General features: G+C 45.2%; 1 protein-coding gene across 1 annotated transcript in view; it reads right to left on the reverse strand.

Moving 5' to 3' along the window:
- igsf3 (immunoglobulin superfamily, member 3) overlaps positions 1 to 18,068 on the reverse strand; it is an 82,196-nt gene that overhangs the window by 49,440 nt on the left and 14,688 nt on the right. Inside the window, exon 2 of the mRNA XM_037109055.1 lies at positions 10,247 to 10,627. Within this exon, the coding sequence (XP_036964950.1) occupies positions 10,247 to 10,627 (381 nt within the window). The remainder of the gene's footprint in view (positions 1 to 10,246; positions 10,628 to 18,068) is intronic.

Raw genomic sequence — 18,068 nt, forward strand, 5'->3', positions numbered from 1 at the left:
ATTTGACTCTGGCACTCCAAACTTGTGAAGCAGGCAAAACAAAACGCAATGTGCTTCAACAATGTCATATTTTGGCTAAATCCGAATGGAAAAAAACAAAAAAAACAAACAATGTCCCTGCCAACGCAGATCGTCTGTATCAGTTTCATGAAGCGCTGGTGTTCGTCAGCTGATACCGTTTAACGTCATACTTGCTGCTTCGCGTGTTGGCTTGCTCTTCTTTTAATCGGGTCTCCCCGCCTTTTCAGCGACGTAGCAGTCGGCACGCTGGCACGGCCGAACAGAGTGCAGCTTATGTGCTAGTGACCGAAGCCAGCTGCTTTGCACAATCAGCTCCATCACTGCCAACCACTAGTTGCCTGGGTGCAGCTATGCTTCAACAATGCCAGCTCTCTACCTCTCCACGCGCACGACACATCACTGGAAAGAGTGTGTGCCTGAGTGCCAAGATCTCTGCGTGTTCTTGGATATATGAATGTGTGTGAAATGGATTCTGATGCCTGTGTGTGCATTTGTGTCCATGTCAAAAGGGGTTACCAGATGTATGGCTTTAACCAAGAGGAACCTGCCCCTTCATGTGCGCTCAGATAAGGCTTCAAAGCAGCTGCAAACATCAAACAATGGCAGCAGCAGCAGCAGCAGCAGCAGCAGCAGCAGCCTGAGTGTCCTGGACCACACTTGCGTGCGTCCTGGAGGCTATTAAAGTGCAAGTTCCACTCTTTGCTGACACACATTTTAATGACATGAACACAAACACTCGTTAGCATATCCATTCACATCCATATTAATGCCGAAATGCATATTCAAACCGTGGCTGTGTTCTGTTAATCTCACGCAGAAGAGGCAGCAGGCCCCCGGGGGTTAGCGCTTAGCTAAGCTAATCAAATCGACTACAGAAACAGTGGCGCATCTTTAGCCCATTATATCACATTAATAAACATATACACGCACCACACAGCTACACATGCACACGCCTGCACACACACACACACACACATGCGTTTGTTAGCATATTAAATCCTTTCTCATTAGCCTAGCTCAATAGCGTGGGTGATGGACTAAATGCAGAGCAGCGCTGACATCATTTATAGTTTCGCAAGGGTAACAACCAAAATTTCCAAGGCAGTGTATGCTTGAAAGTGTGTCTGTAGGCTACGAGAGCATTTAAATTCATGTTTAATGGCAGCAGCCTCTTAATTGGCCCCACAGACCACTCTCAGCAAGCCAAATTTTGAGCAAGAGGCAAAGCTAAAGCACTGTCCTCATCCAGAGTTCTTCAAGGATGCACCGGGTTACTAGTATTCAAGGCCTGATCTAGAACCTGGGTCAGGCCAGGTTTAAATTATGTTCAGTATCATCAGGTAGGGCAGAGACTGTGCGTCTGTTAGATGAGTGAATGTGAGTGGATGCATGCTGTCCTCACAGGACAAATGTGTGATTTGTTTTTGTGTGAACTGTTGCGTGCAGGAAAAATGACACGCAAAGCGCCTCATTTTGGCCGAGACCATTTGTTAATTGGTGGTGAGTCATGCCTCTGCCAGTATTGGTGTTCTATCTCCATTTGCTTGTTTTATTGGTCTGTTTGGAAGAAAAAGTGTTTTTGGATCAGGTCTAATTATGCGCCTGACTGTTCTCTTGGCCCTTATTTTGGATGTCAGGTTTTGGTTGGTGTCCCACAGGTCCATTTGGGATTGGATGTAAAAATTTGGAAATGCGGAGACCTGTAGCTTCATCATTTTGGCCCTCTGTCACTATGGCAATGTACACGGTTAACTTCTCCAGTATACAAACATGGCTATGTGCCTGAATGAGTCTGTTCGGTGGTTCCATGCAGCTGCAAGCGACAGGTGATGGGCAACAACCACCTCAGAGACTTAGAATATCAAGTGACGGGGTGATTCAGACCATTTTGTGATGAGATTAGTAACTCTGACTGCGGCCTTCAAGAGGAGTAGTGTGAAACTTTCAAACATGTCTTTCATTTTCCCAACAATACTTAAAGGAGACATTTTGTGCTCGTTTCCAGGTTCTTAATATCATTTTGTGTTACTACTAGAACAGGTTTATATGCTTTGATGGCCAAAACACAAATCAGTTTTCTCATTCTGTCCAGTGCTGCGGCTGTGTATCCCCCCTCTGTCTGAATTGCTCTGTTTTAGTTTTATGGTGCCACAGTGTGATGTCACAATGTCGTGTTAAGGCATGGTCTGCTGGCGAGGTGTTTCAGGAGCTGTGTTTTCTGTGGAAGAGAGGAACTCTACTGACCTCTGTAACTTTCATCATCTTTTACATTCACAAGAATAAATATAAAACACCGAAGGCAAGGCAAAATAAAAAAGCAGCAGATAAAGCATAATGGGTCTTCTTTAAACCAAAAAACTCTACAGTTGTCACCAAAATACACATGTACAAACATCATAGTACAGCTTGCCCGACTGGACTACAAAGTATCAAGCAGTCTGGTTTTTTTTTTTCCCCCATTCAAGAGCACTGTTTTATTCACAATACTACATGTTACATTCAGCAGTGGTGCTGTCTACCACAGTGATCTGCCAGGTTGTTAAAGCCCTCTTCAGTGGTGTTCAGTAGAAAGGATATCTTCCGATGGGAGCACCACGGCACTGTCTCTCTCAGACTCAATTATGGGTGCGACATCTGTCCTGACTGACAGCCCGCTACACTGTGTGTCTGCGGCTATGTTTTCTGTTTGCCGTGTGGGTGTGTGTGTGTGTGTGTGTGTATATGTATACATGCTTGTGTCTGTGCTCGGCGGGTCCGAGTGGCAGTAATGTTATTGAGCAGGAAGCCTTGTCCGCTCAAGTAGATGAGATGTGCAAGGAAATGGCAAGCCAGACATGGTGATAAAATCGCTTTCCATTTGGAGTCCTGCCTGGTCCGCGGCTTAGAGCCAGTATGTGCTTACACACACACGCACAAACACAAAGTCAGATATACACACACAAACAAAAGCCAGATTGGGGATGTAAATGAAACTGAGAGGTGATGGTTAAGGCCAGAGAGAGGAGGAGCAGAGAGTGTCACTGCAAGGAGAGATGAGGAAGATAAAAAGCTCCGGTCGCACTCAGGCCGCTGCTCGCAATCAATACCAACCGACGTAGGAGATACAACTTCTCTCGCCTATTCATCTACGCTTTCTCTTCTCTATTCACCTTTTCCCTTTAGTACCTCTCGCTTTATTCTTCTTTGTCAACACAAGGCTTCACCCGTATATTTGCCTTCTTTAAAAACCCTCCTCTTGTCCTGATTCAATCACCGGCTGCCCACACGGCCTTACTCTGTGTGCTTCAATCACCCTCGTGCCTTTCTCCTGTGATGAAGCTCAACTAACAGCCGTATTGACAAAACCATATACCTGCATGACCAACACCAGCTGGGGGCCGAGGCGGTGGACCAGACTGAATCGACTCTGGAGCTTCTGGATTGATGGGAGGGAGCGGGATTCGGCTGAGGAGAGAAAACAGTGTGGAGAGCAAGGGATACGGGAGGCGGAGTCTCAGTGTCACTCAGTGCAACAGACAGTATGTGAGATGACATCTCCACATCTCATTAAGTGAAGTGGAGGAGTGCAAGTTGGCAGCGCCGGCTCCCTCGTGAAAAAGAAAGAGCGAGGGCGGGGGAGACGCAAATCAGACACAACGCTGAGCTCAGCAGGAGCAGGATTCAGCCCGTCTTGCTCTGTATGTGCTGTATGTTCAGCAGTGCACAGGCTCAGCTATGTTCAGAAACATCAATACTCCGCGTCTTTGCCATCTTCAGCAACAGAAACGAGGGATGCATGATGTATATTGGGCAAATAAATGATTGTCCCGATGATGGGAAATTTATACAATCAGCTACAGGCCAATATAGAACTTATAGCCAGTAACTAGAGCTGATAATAGGAAGCCCAATTGCTTTCACTAACTTATAAATCGCAGCATCTAAACACTCTGATACAGTATGTTCAACTTTAAAGTTTGCTATCTGCCAATGAACACACAGAAGAAGAGAGGAGGAAGGAAGGAAGGACGGAGGGAATGAAGGAATGAAGGAATGAAGGAATGAAGGAAAGGAAAGAGGAGGAGAAAAAGACAAAGAAGAAGAGCACACTGTCCATATGCTAATGCACTGAGGGACTGATTTCACACGCAGTCGAGTTCTCAAGTGCGGTACTTAAAAACTCGTACACAAACGTGTGTGCATGCCTGCGGGCGCTATAGCATTAAGCAATGAAAGCAAGCTGACCCGCTCTGTTCCAGGTTCACTTCTGCTCAAAACAACTGTGGCTGACCAGTTTTGTGAAGCTCTAATAAAGCATGCATCAGCACAGTCATGACACTTTGTCACCTCTTCCTTGCCAAGATGTTTATTTACTTTGTTTACTACCTCCACCACACGTCGAGCATGTCCACTGAGGAGCAGCAGATTATCAACTTCTTTTCAATTTTTTTTTTAAAAATGTGAAAGGATCTTTTATCTTATCGGTATCAGCCATGACAAGCAGGTAACTATCCATAACCAAAAAGATCCATATCATGCATTCTTGACGGTCAACCTATGGCAGACTACTGTGTATGTGTCTCTAGCTCAAAGGAAAGCCATTCAATCATGTGAAGGAATTCCACTGGAAGAGAATAAAAACAGAGGCCATAAATGTAATGAAAACGACAAGTTTGACTGGAGGGATGTAGTGTTTTGCCGTGGCTCGTTTGGAAATCGACCCGCGCAACGTTTTCTTCTTCTTTAATTGAAATGCCTGGGTCTCATCTGTAGCCTTTTACTTCTTCCCCTTTCTTTCTCAGCCTCCTCAATTTGTGCTGGGTAATTGCATTCACAGCTCGTATGGTTAGTAACTGTATTAACCTTAGGAGTCACATCAGGCAGGGACTATTTAAAACACACCCCTATAGCGCCAGCTGTATTGTGGGTAATGCCTCAGGGAGGTGTAACCAATCACATAGGAGTCGGGGGGAAGAGCTCATCATTCATTGGTCACACACTCTATTCAGCATCGCCCCGCTACCCATCTCCAATACTGCCGCTTCTGTCCCCATTCCTCTCTTTTCCAATTTCCTTGTCTCCGACTCTTCTCGCCATCCATCTCACTTTCTTCTCTTCAGAAGCACTCACTGCCAAAGTTGATTTTTTCTGGTGTCACACATCTGATGATGAACCTTTTCTTCCCTTTCTCTTGTGCGGTGGCAGTGAATAACAGAAAGAAGTGCGAATGCCTCCATTCGAAAACTCACCACGGCCTCCCATTCTGCGGGTCTATTACTATATTACTACAGCACTGGGAATGGATGACTGCTGCCAAGTGCGGAGGCTAGAATCTGTATATCTGCCAGCATGGCGACTCCTATGTGCTTTCTAGGACAGCGAGGGTATATGGGAGCCTCGTAAGTAAAAGCAGCATGATACTTGTTTCAGCGAGGGCTTGCTGTTCTGCTAGTGGTTCGAATCGCTCGCACGAAGGCTGGTGCGTAGGATAAGGACAAACGTGATGGCCATGTCAGGCTGTTGTCCTTTTCTTCTGCAATCTGATGTGTAGGAGGAAGTCAAGCACGCGTGCACACACACACACACGTACATGCACAAGCACACAGTAACTCACACTCAAATGCAACACATGGAGCTTAGTCAGGCTTCAAGATCAGAGTGTGGAGGAGTGCCGAGAGGAGCCACGTGTGACCTTCGACCTCAGAGTGCTTCACATCGCCCAGGTTAAACACATGTCTTGCACAACATTTTGGCACAAACAACGATACCTGCATCCATATAAAAACACACAATCTGTGAGAAATAGCAGCTCTAACAAACAAGAAATAAAGTCGCTTCATTCACAAAGAGGACACTCTTGTTTCTATGCAGGTCACACCGCCGGCAAGACTGTCGGGCCTCAGCTGCAGATAAAGGTTAATGGATAACATTGCCACTGTGTTATCTTACTATGATCAAAAAGGCAAAAGCAAACAAAAGCATCCAAGTGTTTCCTGTAGACACAGCATAGCTCATGCCTTGATGTTTTTAGTGCACTGTCAAACTAGAAACACAAACAATCCAGAAAAGATGCCACACCGGAGCATTAATGTTGCATTTGAGAGACATATTCATATTCATGATGAGCACGTCGAGGTCGGTTTACTCCTCTCAGGTTGCCTGTCACTTGAAGGCCTATCATGCTCGTTCATATCATTACTTCACCTGGAGGAACAAAAATACGCCGACATGTTATCACCTTTAATGGGCGATGCGGTGGGGGTGTTAGCAAACGGTTTCCTGTTCACACACACCACCAGATACTGACCAAGATAAGCATTTGTGAAGTTGTGCACTACCAGATGAAGTCCAACATTCACCTCACCATTGGCTCCGTTTTTGGTCTCCACCAACTCTTGAGGGAAATATCACGCTCATTAGCTGCTAAATGTTCACCAGCTAGTCACTAACTATCTGTCTGCTGTTTTGGTGCTGAGCAGGTACGGGTGTACAGAGGGGGATTTTAGAGTTTTTTAACTGCCTGCAGCTGCTGGAAACAAGGTTGATGAGCCCGGTGAGACTTGAGCCAAAACAGTTCAGTTGTGAGCCGTAAAAACCACAAAGTGAAAAATGAAGCTGTGAAGCTGAGTGCAGGGGGGGAAATGCGGAGCCGGGCGATAATTCTCTGTGGGTTTTATCGCTGGGCGATTTCATATTTATTCTTAATATAAACATAGCAGTTATGGACGCTTTAAGTACACGGGCCAATAATTCATTTACAGATACGGCCACAGCGGAGATTATTTCCTCACTTGCTAGTACGCCAGTCTGTCTTTCCCCTTCAAAATCGTGGAGGAAAATAACAAAAGGAACTGTCAAACCTAACCTTTCTCTTCACAAAGAATAATGACTTCTCTGTTTATCTGAGTCACACCATGATTTAGAGGACATCATCTTGTATTTGTGCCGTGCTGCCAAATGATTCATTTCACATGTGTAATATTACTGCACTGCCTCGGGCAGTATTGACACTTAGGGGCTGAGCAGAGCTATATTTTGATTAATCTAAGTTTAGTTTCACAGAGGGGGAAGAAAAGACACGCACACACAAAAAAAAACACAATTTCTGTCTACTCAGTCCCATACAAAGAGACATGCGTACAAAAAAACCCCAAAAGGCAAAGATCAGGTTTCCAGGCAATCATCCACGTGCTTGAGTGGGGTGTCTGATTCTGTGTGACGGACAATACAAGACCTGAAAACACAGGGGAACAGTCACAGTATCATGGAGAACGCCGTCCAGGTGCATAACAGAAACCGCTCCTCTCCCCCTCAGGGATCAGGCATCAAGTTGCACATTGAAACCCTCCTCTGCCCTTTGTGCGGAGTGTCGACAGTGGGTGAAACACATCCCTGCGAGTGAGTAAGCCTTAATGCACCACTCAGGGCACAGATTACTGCGCGGCCTTCGACTCTTACATCAAACCCAAACAGCCCAGATACACAGAAACTCACACAGACAGACACACACCTCCTATCTCATATCCTTCCTCCCCATATTTCCTCCATAACACTCCCCTGGTTGCGGCTGTTCTCTGACATCACCCTTGAATCACATATTCTCAGAGGCAGCTCAGCGGAGGTTTTTTAAGGGCAAGAGCAAATTAAAGAAAGGGGCCAGGGGGCTGATGAATGGAGACGGACAGATGACAGAATGAAAGACGGGAGAATGAGGAAGAGAAGATGGACATGGGGAGGAGGAGGAGGCGGCGGAGGAGGGGGAGGGGAAGGGAGTACAAGGTATTGTTTGTCCGCCGACAGCCCAGGAGGCGTGCAGCTGCTGAGCAATCACAGAGGGGCCGAAGACGGGAAGGACCCCGCCGTGTACCCCTGACCTCTGAAACTGGGTTAAGAGGTTAAAGACACAGAAAGGCTCAGATAACAAAGTCCCTCAACACCTCGGCTCGCACCCTTGGCCTCGCTCTCTCACACGCATTTCTATAAATACTGCGCGCTATCAGCAGTGCTGTTTTTAAAGTGCCCCTCGCCTGAGCCCTGACCCAAATTCACATCGCACTGCTCGTACGAGATAATACAACCGCTGAGGCGCTGATGATAATACTTATTCAACGAAAAGCCGGGCCCATTGATCTGTTAAGCGAACATGACTTTCTGACCGAGAAGTTCTCCGTTCACAGGGACACACCGGGACACGCACATAGCGCAACTCTGCCACTGAGCACTTGGTATGCACTTTGACCTCAGGAGGAAGGTCAGCCTCGACGGGGACGGAGGCACGAAGTTATGACGGGAATGGAAATTCAAACTATGACAGCTGTGGCTTCAGCACCGCATGCCTGTTGGGTTGATCCGAACATGTCCCTGGCAGAGAGGAAGGAGCGGAAGACGGGAACTAGCGCTGCTGTTTGACACATCACTCCGACACACCGCTCTGTACTGAAACTGCTCAGGGCAAGGAAAGAATACAGTAGATGAGAAGGAGGTGTGAGAGCTTGTGTGGGCGTGTGAGTGAGATAGGGAAGTGCTCAGTTTTTTTTTCCCCGGTCAGAACAGATGGGACATTGTGTGATGCTGGATTGCAGCACTTCCTCTCACACCCCCTCAACAAGGGCGCGCGGTTCACAGCTAGTTTTTGGACATCAGGCTCTGGTTCGCTTTATTTGTGATCAGCCTGGCTGTCACTGATCTGCTTGCGATACAGATTATTCTGTATTTTACCAAAAAGCCTCCAAGAACATCACATTCAGGGTTGACAGCACATACTATTAGGCACGCCGCTCGAGGCCCCAGGTCGGAGAGGTTTATGTAAATTTGTTTAGAGTAAGCGGCGCTGTGGCACAATATGCACTGGAATGACTCAAAGCAGATCTCGCATTCTTTTCAACCACGGGGCCCTGATTTGCATAGGGGGTCCTGTGCAAAAACCTAGTTTTGATCCACTTCGAATTTCATTGATATTGTGCATATATGTTGCACAGGTCGAAATAAATGGACGTTTAATCAAATCCCTGCAGTATTTCGTGAGGCCAAAGTAAGTAATGAAGCTGCCATGTGTGGTCCATCATGTACACTACATCTGATGGGTACAGAAAGGCGAGATTCACAGAAAGGGTAATGTCCTCAAATGTCTTGTTTTGTCCACAACATGGTGAGGGCAAATATTCAGCTATTGTTGAAGAGAAGTAAAAAGAAAGAAAGAAAACATTCACTTTTAAAAAGCTGTAATCAGATCATTCGTTCAATCAAAAAATGACTCAAACTGATTAATCGATTATCAAAATACTTGCTATTTGATTTAAGGGGGAATTATTCTGCTTGTTTGGTTTTTTCCAATTCCCTCAGTGTGTTATATGCGTAGGTTCAGTAAAAGATGCATGTAAAAGATCTTTCACACCAACAGAGGCTCCTCTGTCCCACAGAAAACACTGCTCCTGAACTCCTCCTCGATAGTCTCACCTTCATTTCTGTCCCTCTGTGACACACTACATCACCATGTCAGACATTTGCATAATGTATTCCCAGCGGCTAGTCTGGCATGTGAAAATTGACTTCGCACAGTTGCGCCGTTATTGTTAGCGGTGCCGGGTCAGGCATGTGTGAGCTGACCAATCAGAGCAGACTGGGGAATCTGGAGGAGTGGCCTTAAAGAGACAGGAGCTAAAACCATGTTCAGAAGGGGGATTCAGAGCTGCAGCACTGGACAATATGAGCAAACTGATGTCTCTTTTAAGCATTAAAGCATGTAAACCTATTCTAGTAGAATGATGTACCTGAAAATGATCATACGTCTCCTTTAATAGCCGACATCAACTGATTCATCCTGGCAACTCTAGTAACTTAAATCTTAAATTTCTGAACTAATATAATCACAACACTGCTACAGAGGTGGTCATATTACATTATCCCTAGCACTTTTATTACCTCTGTGTCTGAAGGTGGCTCCAGAATACAAATGAACTTGCTTTGTTGGATGTTAATTTGATGTATTGAATTCCAGTCACGTTTGCCAAAGTGTATTGCATATGTGTATCATGTCATCTGAATGCTAAAAAGGCTGGGATCAGTTTGTCTGAAAGGAGACAAATCATGCTCATTTTCAGGTTGATTGTTTTATTTTGGGAGCGGCTACTTGGACAGGTTTACATGCTTGGTAGCACGTGGTTAGTCACAGTTTATCTGTGTGTGTGTGTGTGTGTGTGTGTGTGTGTGTGTGTGTGTGTGTGTGTGTCTGCGCTTAGAGTCTCACCAGTGAGGTTTGTGCGTGCGCTGTAGGATCCCAGGTACCGGCCGTCTGTGTTGGGTGTGTAACACTCGAACAGACCCTGGTCCTTGGCCTGCACTTTGGTGATGTGCAGCACGGCCGAGTCGCCGCTCAGCCTCTCCACGTAGATCTCTTTGCTGTTCACCCTCTGGGCATAAACGGCGTAGGCATAGCTGGGCTCAGCCGTGCTGACGATGCGGATCTCCCTGTCCGCCGCCGTTGGCAGATACATGGACCACTCAAAGTCCTGTTCCACCCCCTCTTTGTAGCCCGTCACGTTGCACCAGATGGTCACGTGAGAGCCCTCCGTCCGTATCAGCGGGCCACCTTGCACCATTACCACTCTCTGGGCCACGGTAACACCAGCTACAGAAGGAGGTGGAGGTGAGAGAAGAGAAAAGAGTGGATGGTGGGGTGAGGGTGGGGGGAGAGAAAGAAAGAGAGAACACGGGTTACAAAACTGTGGTTTAATTATTTAGCACTGGCAGAGTTTATGCACCCAGCATCTCCCAGGAAATACAGAAACAACGTGGCGTGTGCAGCTGAGCATTATGGAGAGTGCCAACTGAGGTTGAGGTGTGCACACAGACACACTCATCCGAACACGCGCGCACACAGTTTTTGAACACCACTAACCGCTTGAAACATACACAGCAGCTCCTTTTAACAGCTGAGATCCAATCACGCTCACTGCTATTACACGCACTCCCATGTTAACCTTCCACCACTTGGGACGGTACCGCAGCTGTGCTGCTCTGAGGTGAGAGGAGCTGAGGTGAGCGTGAGCTGGAAAAACACAAGTCAGCATGGTGTGCTAAGTGTGTCATATTTTTGAAATGGATAGTAAAAAGGCTACTGTTATGTCTGATGGGTCCATTTTCATTGTTCCCGAGCAAGACTGTGCACTACAGGGACGGATCCGGGAATTCTTTCTTGATTTCTTCCCCGTGGAATGAAAGTGAATGTTATCGGCGTCCGCATATTTACATGTTTCTTGTAAAAAAAAGGTGTGGAAGGGAGAGATTTTTCAAGGACATTGATTGGAATTTCTTGTAGCTGATAGCATTAGCATGGATGTTGGCTGCAACCCCGCCATGCAGCTTCGATTTAAAGAAGCCGAGCTGCCAGCGACCACATTAATTGATGAGAGTGCTGGTCAGACATGACCAGACAGGGACCTAAACGCAGCATCTAAGACCGACTGCTGTCAGTTTGACGACAGCGAAGACAGCACTGGCAACCCGGAAGCTAACGTAATCCAGCTAATAGCTCAATTGTATCTTAACGACCCTGCCTCACATGTGTTGATGTTCCTGTGCTTGCTCAAACCCTTCGTTCAGCTCAGTCTGACGCTGAAAGTGCTCCTGACTTGTCTCACTGGCTTACAAGCAGCACAAGTACTCTGCAGACTGTAGTGCTGCATCATTTCATCCTTCCTCTTCTTCTTTTTGAGGATCTACCTGGCAACCATGGCTCCTCCACACACAGAAACTGTCTCACAATAAGAAAAATGACTTTAGAATGCCTTCCTGTACATTATTTTTCCTGTGAGCTATGCATTTGAGACTCACATAAAGTGATTTTATTGAAAAATCCCTTGCATTTAGCCTATTAATCTGTGGTGTGGTGTTATATATGGAGGGGTGGTTAAGGGTTGGCCATTTGCGCATGCCAGAAAGACTCTTTTTTCACAGCCTCGTGTTGGCAGGTTTGCAGAAGGCGCACTTTAATTACAACCATTACAACACGGTCTAGTGAGAGGTCAAAACTGCTACCTAAAAAAAAAAACAACAATGACCATCCTGATTTATGTAATACCTCCTCTGTTCTATGCCTACAAAAATGAGACAATTGCTCCATGTCAGCATTTTTTAGAAGTTCCGCTGTTACCAGCGCCGTCTTCTTCTAAATAAAAACTAAAGCAGCAGGAATCTAAGAAGGTTAAACTTACAAACACTGCTTTTGCATTTTTTATATTGTTAATGAATAAATAAGAATCTCCGATTGTACGACGTTGATCTCATTAAAACAAAACATGTAGCTGGTGGACTGATCCACGAACTGTGAGCTGCCAACTGAGGCCAGACTTCAGCGTTAAGCCCCCACAGAAGACCGACTATTGCTAATCTGTACGTCGCTTTGTAGCCTATATTTAGGCAAACAACATATGGGAATCTTGCCTCAACCCTTTGCATCCTCACTCATACACACTCTCACTCACACACACCAAATGCACACCCACACACACACACACCCACACACAGACACACACACCAATCGCACACACACACACAGTATTCACCATTCAGGGAACAACTACAAACATCCCTCTCATTGGGGCCAACAACAGAGCACTTACACACACCCGCCCCCCCCCCCCCAAATCCAGACAGAGCGACAAGTACGCCGTTTCCTGTCTGCACAAGCAACTGGGGATTGCAGCTGTGTTTGCGAGTGTGTGTGTGTGTGTGTGTGTGTGTGTGTGTGTGTGTGTGTGTGTGTGTGTGGGAGAGAGAGAGAGAAAGTCTGTAAGATGCTGTGTCTGTGGGCACAATTCTTGGCATTAATAATTCACCAGAACAGCTTTTTAACTTCAACATCCTCTCTCTCCTCTCATAGTAACTTTCCCTTACACTTCCACTACACCCCCAGCTTTCATTCACTGCTATTAATGCGAGTGCATTCACGCCCATGCATGTGTATGGCCACGCATGACTCTACGCGTGTTCGTTTGTGTGGATCGCGCGTCTTACTTCCTTCCTGCGGTTTGAGCCTCAGGTCTTTTGTCACTATTTGAGACACTTTCCACTTGTGAGTTGATGAAAATCTTCACAGATCCATGATTTTCTTTCAGAGTCCCTCTCTTGGCACAGCAAAATTAAAAAAAAATGCTTAAATCAATGGTTTCTTATGGCTTGATTTCTCTTATGGGACTCCCACAGGACCAGTCATCACATGAACTATGAAACTCCGCTCATGAATAGCATTGCATTTAAATTCAAACTTGTTAAGCTCGCTCTTATAGAAAATGGAAAGGGGAAAGTTTTATTTGGCCAAGTGGTGCAATCATCTGCCTATCAGCTGCCTCTAAGGAAAATATATGATGTAAATTATCAAAGTGACAGCAGAAATAACGTAAACGAATATAAAGTGTGTTAAGCTCCCAGTGATGTCACTGGATCCTACCAGATAAGTTCCTATAGGGATATCATAGGACTGCCATACAAGGCTTGGCATGGTGAAATCAGCCCCACTCAGAATAATTTTTTAATAATTCTGTACTTATTAATATTTCCCACACGCACTCTGCTCATGTTACATTTTTCATGCAGTCCTGCTGAATAATAAAACACATCTCCTGATGCTTTTTTTAAAAAACCAAGAGAAAACAAACATCACAGTCAACTAATCATTAAGGCTTGTGTTGTTAGCACGTGGAAATGGAACTGAAGAAGCCCTTTGAAGAAACACAATAAATATTTCCCTTGAAAAGAGAAAAGAAGACGATTGGCTGCATGTTCCTCCTCAGATTTCTAGCTGTAGAACAACATTACTTGTTTGTATCTTTAGATTATCCAGATCTGTTAAAGGATAAGTTCACCCACTAAGGAAAATTCAGTCATCATCTCACCTTCCCCCCCTCAGGTGGATGGAAAGTCGGGTGAAGTTTCTTAGTCTACTAAACATTTCTGGAGCTCCACAGCAAAACTCTGTTGCAGCTTTCTCCTACACAACTGAAGTAGACTTGTATTGAAAAAAACATGTGCCCATACAGCTATTCTGATGTAATCAAAAATCTCTGCAAGCCTTGGGATCCCAAATTGATTTTAAAAGACAGTATTTACATCCTCAATGTGCGGTTGAGTTTTTGCACCCTCTCCAGATAGGGTGTATTGCTTTTAGCCTAGCGTCTACAAATGCGTTTAGCAGTTCAAAACTGAGGACACATTTCTGAGATATCAGGACTCCAGGAGAACTCAACTACTGGATGACCTGTAAGAAGCCACGTTTTGGTTGTTTTTGTGCATTTTAAGACAGGTCCCCCATCTTCTTCAGTTGTTGAAGAGATGGCAATGCTGTTCTGCTCCAGAAATGTTTTGTGGACGATGAAACTTCACCCAACTTTCTATCCAACGCTGCCGTATCAAGATGATGAGTGAATTTTCATTTTCGTTTGAATGTATCCTTTAAACCAGGAGGATGCTCACACCACTTTAGTGTCTGATATGGCTGACAACATTCTAGTCACTCTGAACATACTGTCATACCCTGGAGAAAGAAAATTGATTGTCAAGTCTCATTCCTAGTGTGTCAACTACCAGTGCTATGGGCTGGTGGGCAACAACCCAAGTCGCTGGTATTCAAGGACCTGAGAATGAGACTCTGCGATCGACTGTCTTACGTGTTGCACCTTTGACCTGCTAAAGATTTGGCTACTAGCATTTTAAAAGTCAGCGAACACATGAAATACCCTCCCAGCACTCTAAACCTGAGACTGACAGAAAGTCTATAGTGGAGCGCGCTGACTGCATCTTGCCGAGGAAGTGATGGGACGCATTTAGTACGAAGAAGCCATCCATTCTGACTCAGGCCTCGGTTCCCTGCTTTTCGTCAGTGTGCTAATCTGGCGGCACCCAGTCTACCCACATTCGGCTCAGATCATGTCAGGGCTGTACTGCTGCATCACTGCTTCTCATGTTGCAGCTACTCATCTCGAACTGCTGGAAACATATTACTCATGCACCCCCCCCCAAAAAAAAGCCTTACTACTCATACTGTGTTGGCGCACCCGGAGCTTTCCTCCGCTCGCCTGTCTCCTGTCATCCCCCTGAAACAAGCTGCCTCCTTACTTCTGATTACTCTCACTCCCTTCCTCCCATCATCAATCCTTCCCTTCGTCCTCTCTTCCCCCCCCCTCTCTCTCTTTCCCTCTCAGTATATTCCTGTCTCTTCTCTGTGCCTCGCGGTTCTCTGCGTCTTTTCAGGCAGGATTTAAGCAGCTCTGTGAAACTTCAAAGTGCCCATCGCTCTGGAGGCTGTTTAGAAAGGCTGACAATGACATACCAAACCCTGCAGACCTTCAACTGATCGCTCAATTCCACCAACCTTTCCCCGCAATAATCCTTTGCCCGCAACCTCCCCCATCTCTTCACCTCTGGCTGCGCTGTCTCGATGTCTAGTGCCCATATTTTCTCAACAAGGCCTCAGATTTTTCTATTATTAACGCTCATCTCCATCTCCGCATACCGCGGATGTCTCGCTACCCCTCTCCTCATCCTCCTCCCGCCCTAACCCACTCTGGCTTCACTCTTTCCTGTGTCTCATCTCTCATCTTCGCTGCCGGGTGCTTCCCACACAGCTCGTTGACTGGACGCCGGAAACATGCGACCTGCGCCTGCCAGACGATGGTGGATGACCGCGGATGAGCTCTCCAAGTGACCTTGCTGATCGTCAGCTGGAGCGCGCACAGCAATGGACCCAGAGTACTCCGAACGCACACATAAACACACACACACACACACACACGCACACACACACACACACACACACACACACACAGGGAAAGCTGCAAAGAGGATTATGCTAAGTGGAAGGGGGGTTAAACACTAATCCAATCATTTGTGGCCAGTGTCTTATTCTCAGTGGAAATGGCAGTGAGGCCACTAGAATTTGCGTCCAACAGTCACATCGTCACTGACATTGGATAATTATACACCTAGAAAAGGTGTATAATAAAAACCCTGCAGGGTGTAAATAATATAGAGGACATTCGCAGCTGTGTCGAGAAGTGCTAATGTGGAGAGTTGAGCTGTCGATCACCTCATCTCACTTTGCTTTCATTCCTAATTACAAACTCACAAACACACACACAGACACACACACAGATTAAAGCAGAAGAAATCTGCGATGAGCAACCAGAAAAGGGTGAGCAGATCCCTCACCTCAATGTGATAGCAACAACTCAAGTATCGAGTACAGCACTCGTCTTCATACCAGCGACAACAACGAAAAGTTTAACCCAACATGACGTCACCCATTTGTTTGTGGACAACAATTACTGAAGTCATGAGTCTAGCATTACTGCCTTTGAGCCAGAGGTGACCACACTTGGATGAGATTCTGGACTTTTAATATACCTGGATGGACCACCCAAGTTAAGTATATGTGTGGGAAACACTGGACTCTCCATCACAAGGAAGCCACACGCTGAAGCAAACCTTAAAAATGGGATCAAAGTCTACAAAATGAACTTTACACAAGCAACTGAGACCACAAACTCCTAATGGAAGCATTAACTGACGTAATAAATCGAGTGAGAAGTGGGGTCATTATTTTCTCATAAGGTTTCATACTATTGGTCGTCTTTATGCAACCAGTGGATTAACACCCTGCTGGCAATGGACCATATTCAGATGGTGGCCATTTTTCTCTGATGTCACAGGAAAAAAAAAAAATCAAATGCAGTACTGCTGTGTTCCTGGTTGCAGGTCATATATTTGATATCCAGTTAACTTTTGTGAGTAAATATTTAACATTAGGAAGTAATGTTAACTAGGAATTGTTACATGATACAATGGGAAATGTGTTCATTAATTCTACATCAACACACGTCTTGGACACATTTATTTAAGCCCGGAAGTGAAATATGTGTTATCAAGTGGTAATGTTAGCTCGGATGTGACTGAAAGATAACATTAGTCATCACATAACCTTGGAATATGTCCCAGGTCTCTCCAGATTTTCACTATCCATTGTACAAGTGGTGAAATTACAACATGTTGTAAGATTCCCATATTTTATACGACTTCTATCACCTGCAAAGCAGAGCAAATATGTTCACTATGTGAATGTGGTCTATTGGAAAGAATGGAGGGTTACTGTCTCCACTGGCTACCTTCTATGGCAACAACAGGATGGGGAAGAAAATACAAAAAAAAAAAAACTGTCTCATACAACAAGGTTTCATTATCACCTTTCAACGAGAGTGTGACATTCCATGCACACACTTCTCAGTGCATACACCCCGCTTCCCAGAGGGGACTGTACAGAAGAGGCCAATTAGTGATGCATAACCTGAACAACACCAACACAGTGCTCTGGCTTATGTGGCAGTAGGTGAGATGTTTTAATGAAGGCACTGAAAACCTGTCATGTCAATCAGCGTCTTATGAGACACTATGTCATTTGCAACAGTTTTGTGTATTCAAATAAAATATTTGTATATTTTTTGTGTGATGTCACTCATTTCCATGCATCAATCAGAATTTACCAATGTTTTTTTTTTTTTTTATTAGGTTCTGAGAGCAGTTGATGTTTGCCAGTGTTGCCAGGCCACTGTCAATCAAATCTCAATAAACCAGCAAATTAGCTGTTCTTATTGGGGAATTAAACTTTATATTAATACGTTGCTTAATGTTACTTCTTGTGAATATTTCATGAGATAAAGACATAATTAAGCCCTGTAAACAAGTTTTAAGGGGTTTTATATTCACACACACACACACACACACACACACACACACACACACACACACACTCAATACTAGTCCAAGTCCTCTTTAAACTTTAAAAAAAAAAAAAAAAACTTTGGAGAAAGTTGAAGAGCGAGAAAACTCAAATAGCTCAAATAACCAGTGAAATATGAATTAATTATGAACATGCTTGCTAGCCAGTCAATGTCCCATCTCCCTAAGGGGGGTTCAGACTCATCCCACAGATCTGAAATCTTGTGAAGATACTCAGACAAGCAAGGTAGCGAGGAGAAAAGGAAACGGAGGGGAGAGGAAAACGAGGAAGAGGGAGGAAG

Source organism: Acanthopagrus latus, chromosome 9 (genome assembly GCF_904848185.1).
Source record: "Acanthopagrus latus isolate v.2019 chromosome 9, fAcaLat1.1, whole genome shotgun sequence".
NCBI lineage: Eukaryota > Metazoa > Chordata > Actinopteri > Spariformes > Sparidae > Acanthopagrus > Acanthopagrus latus.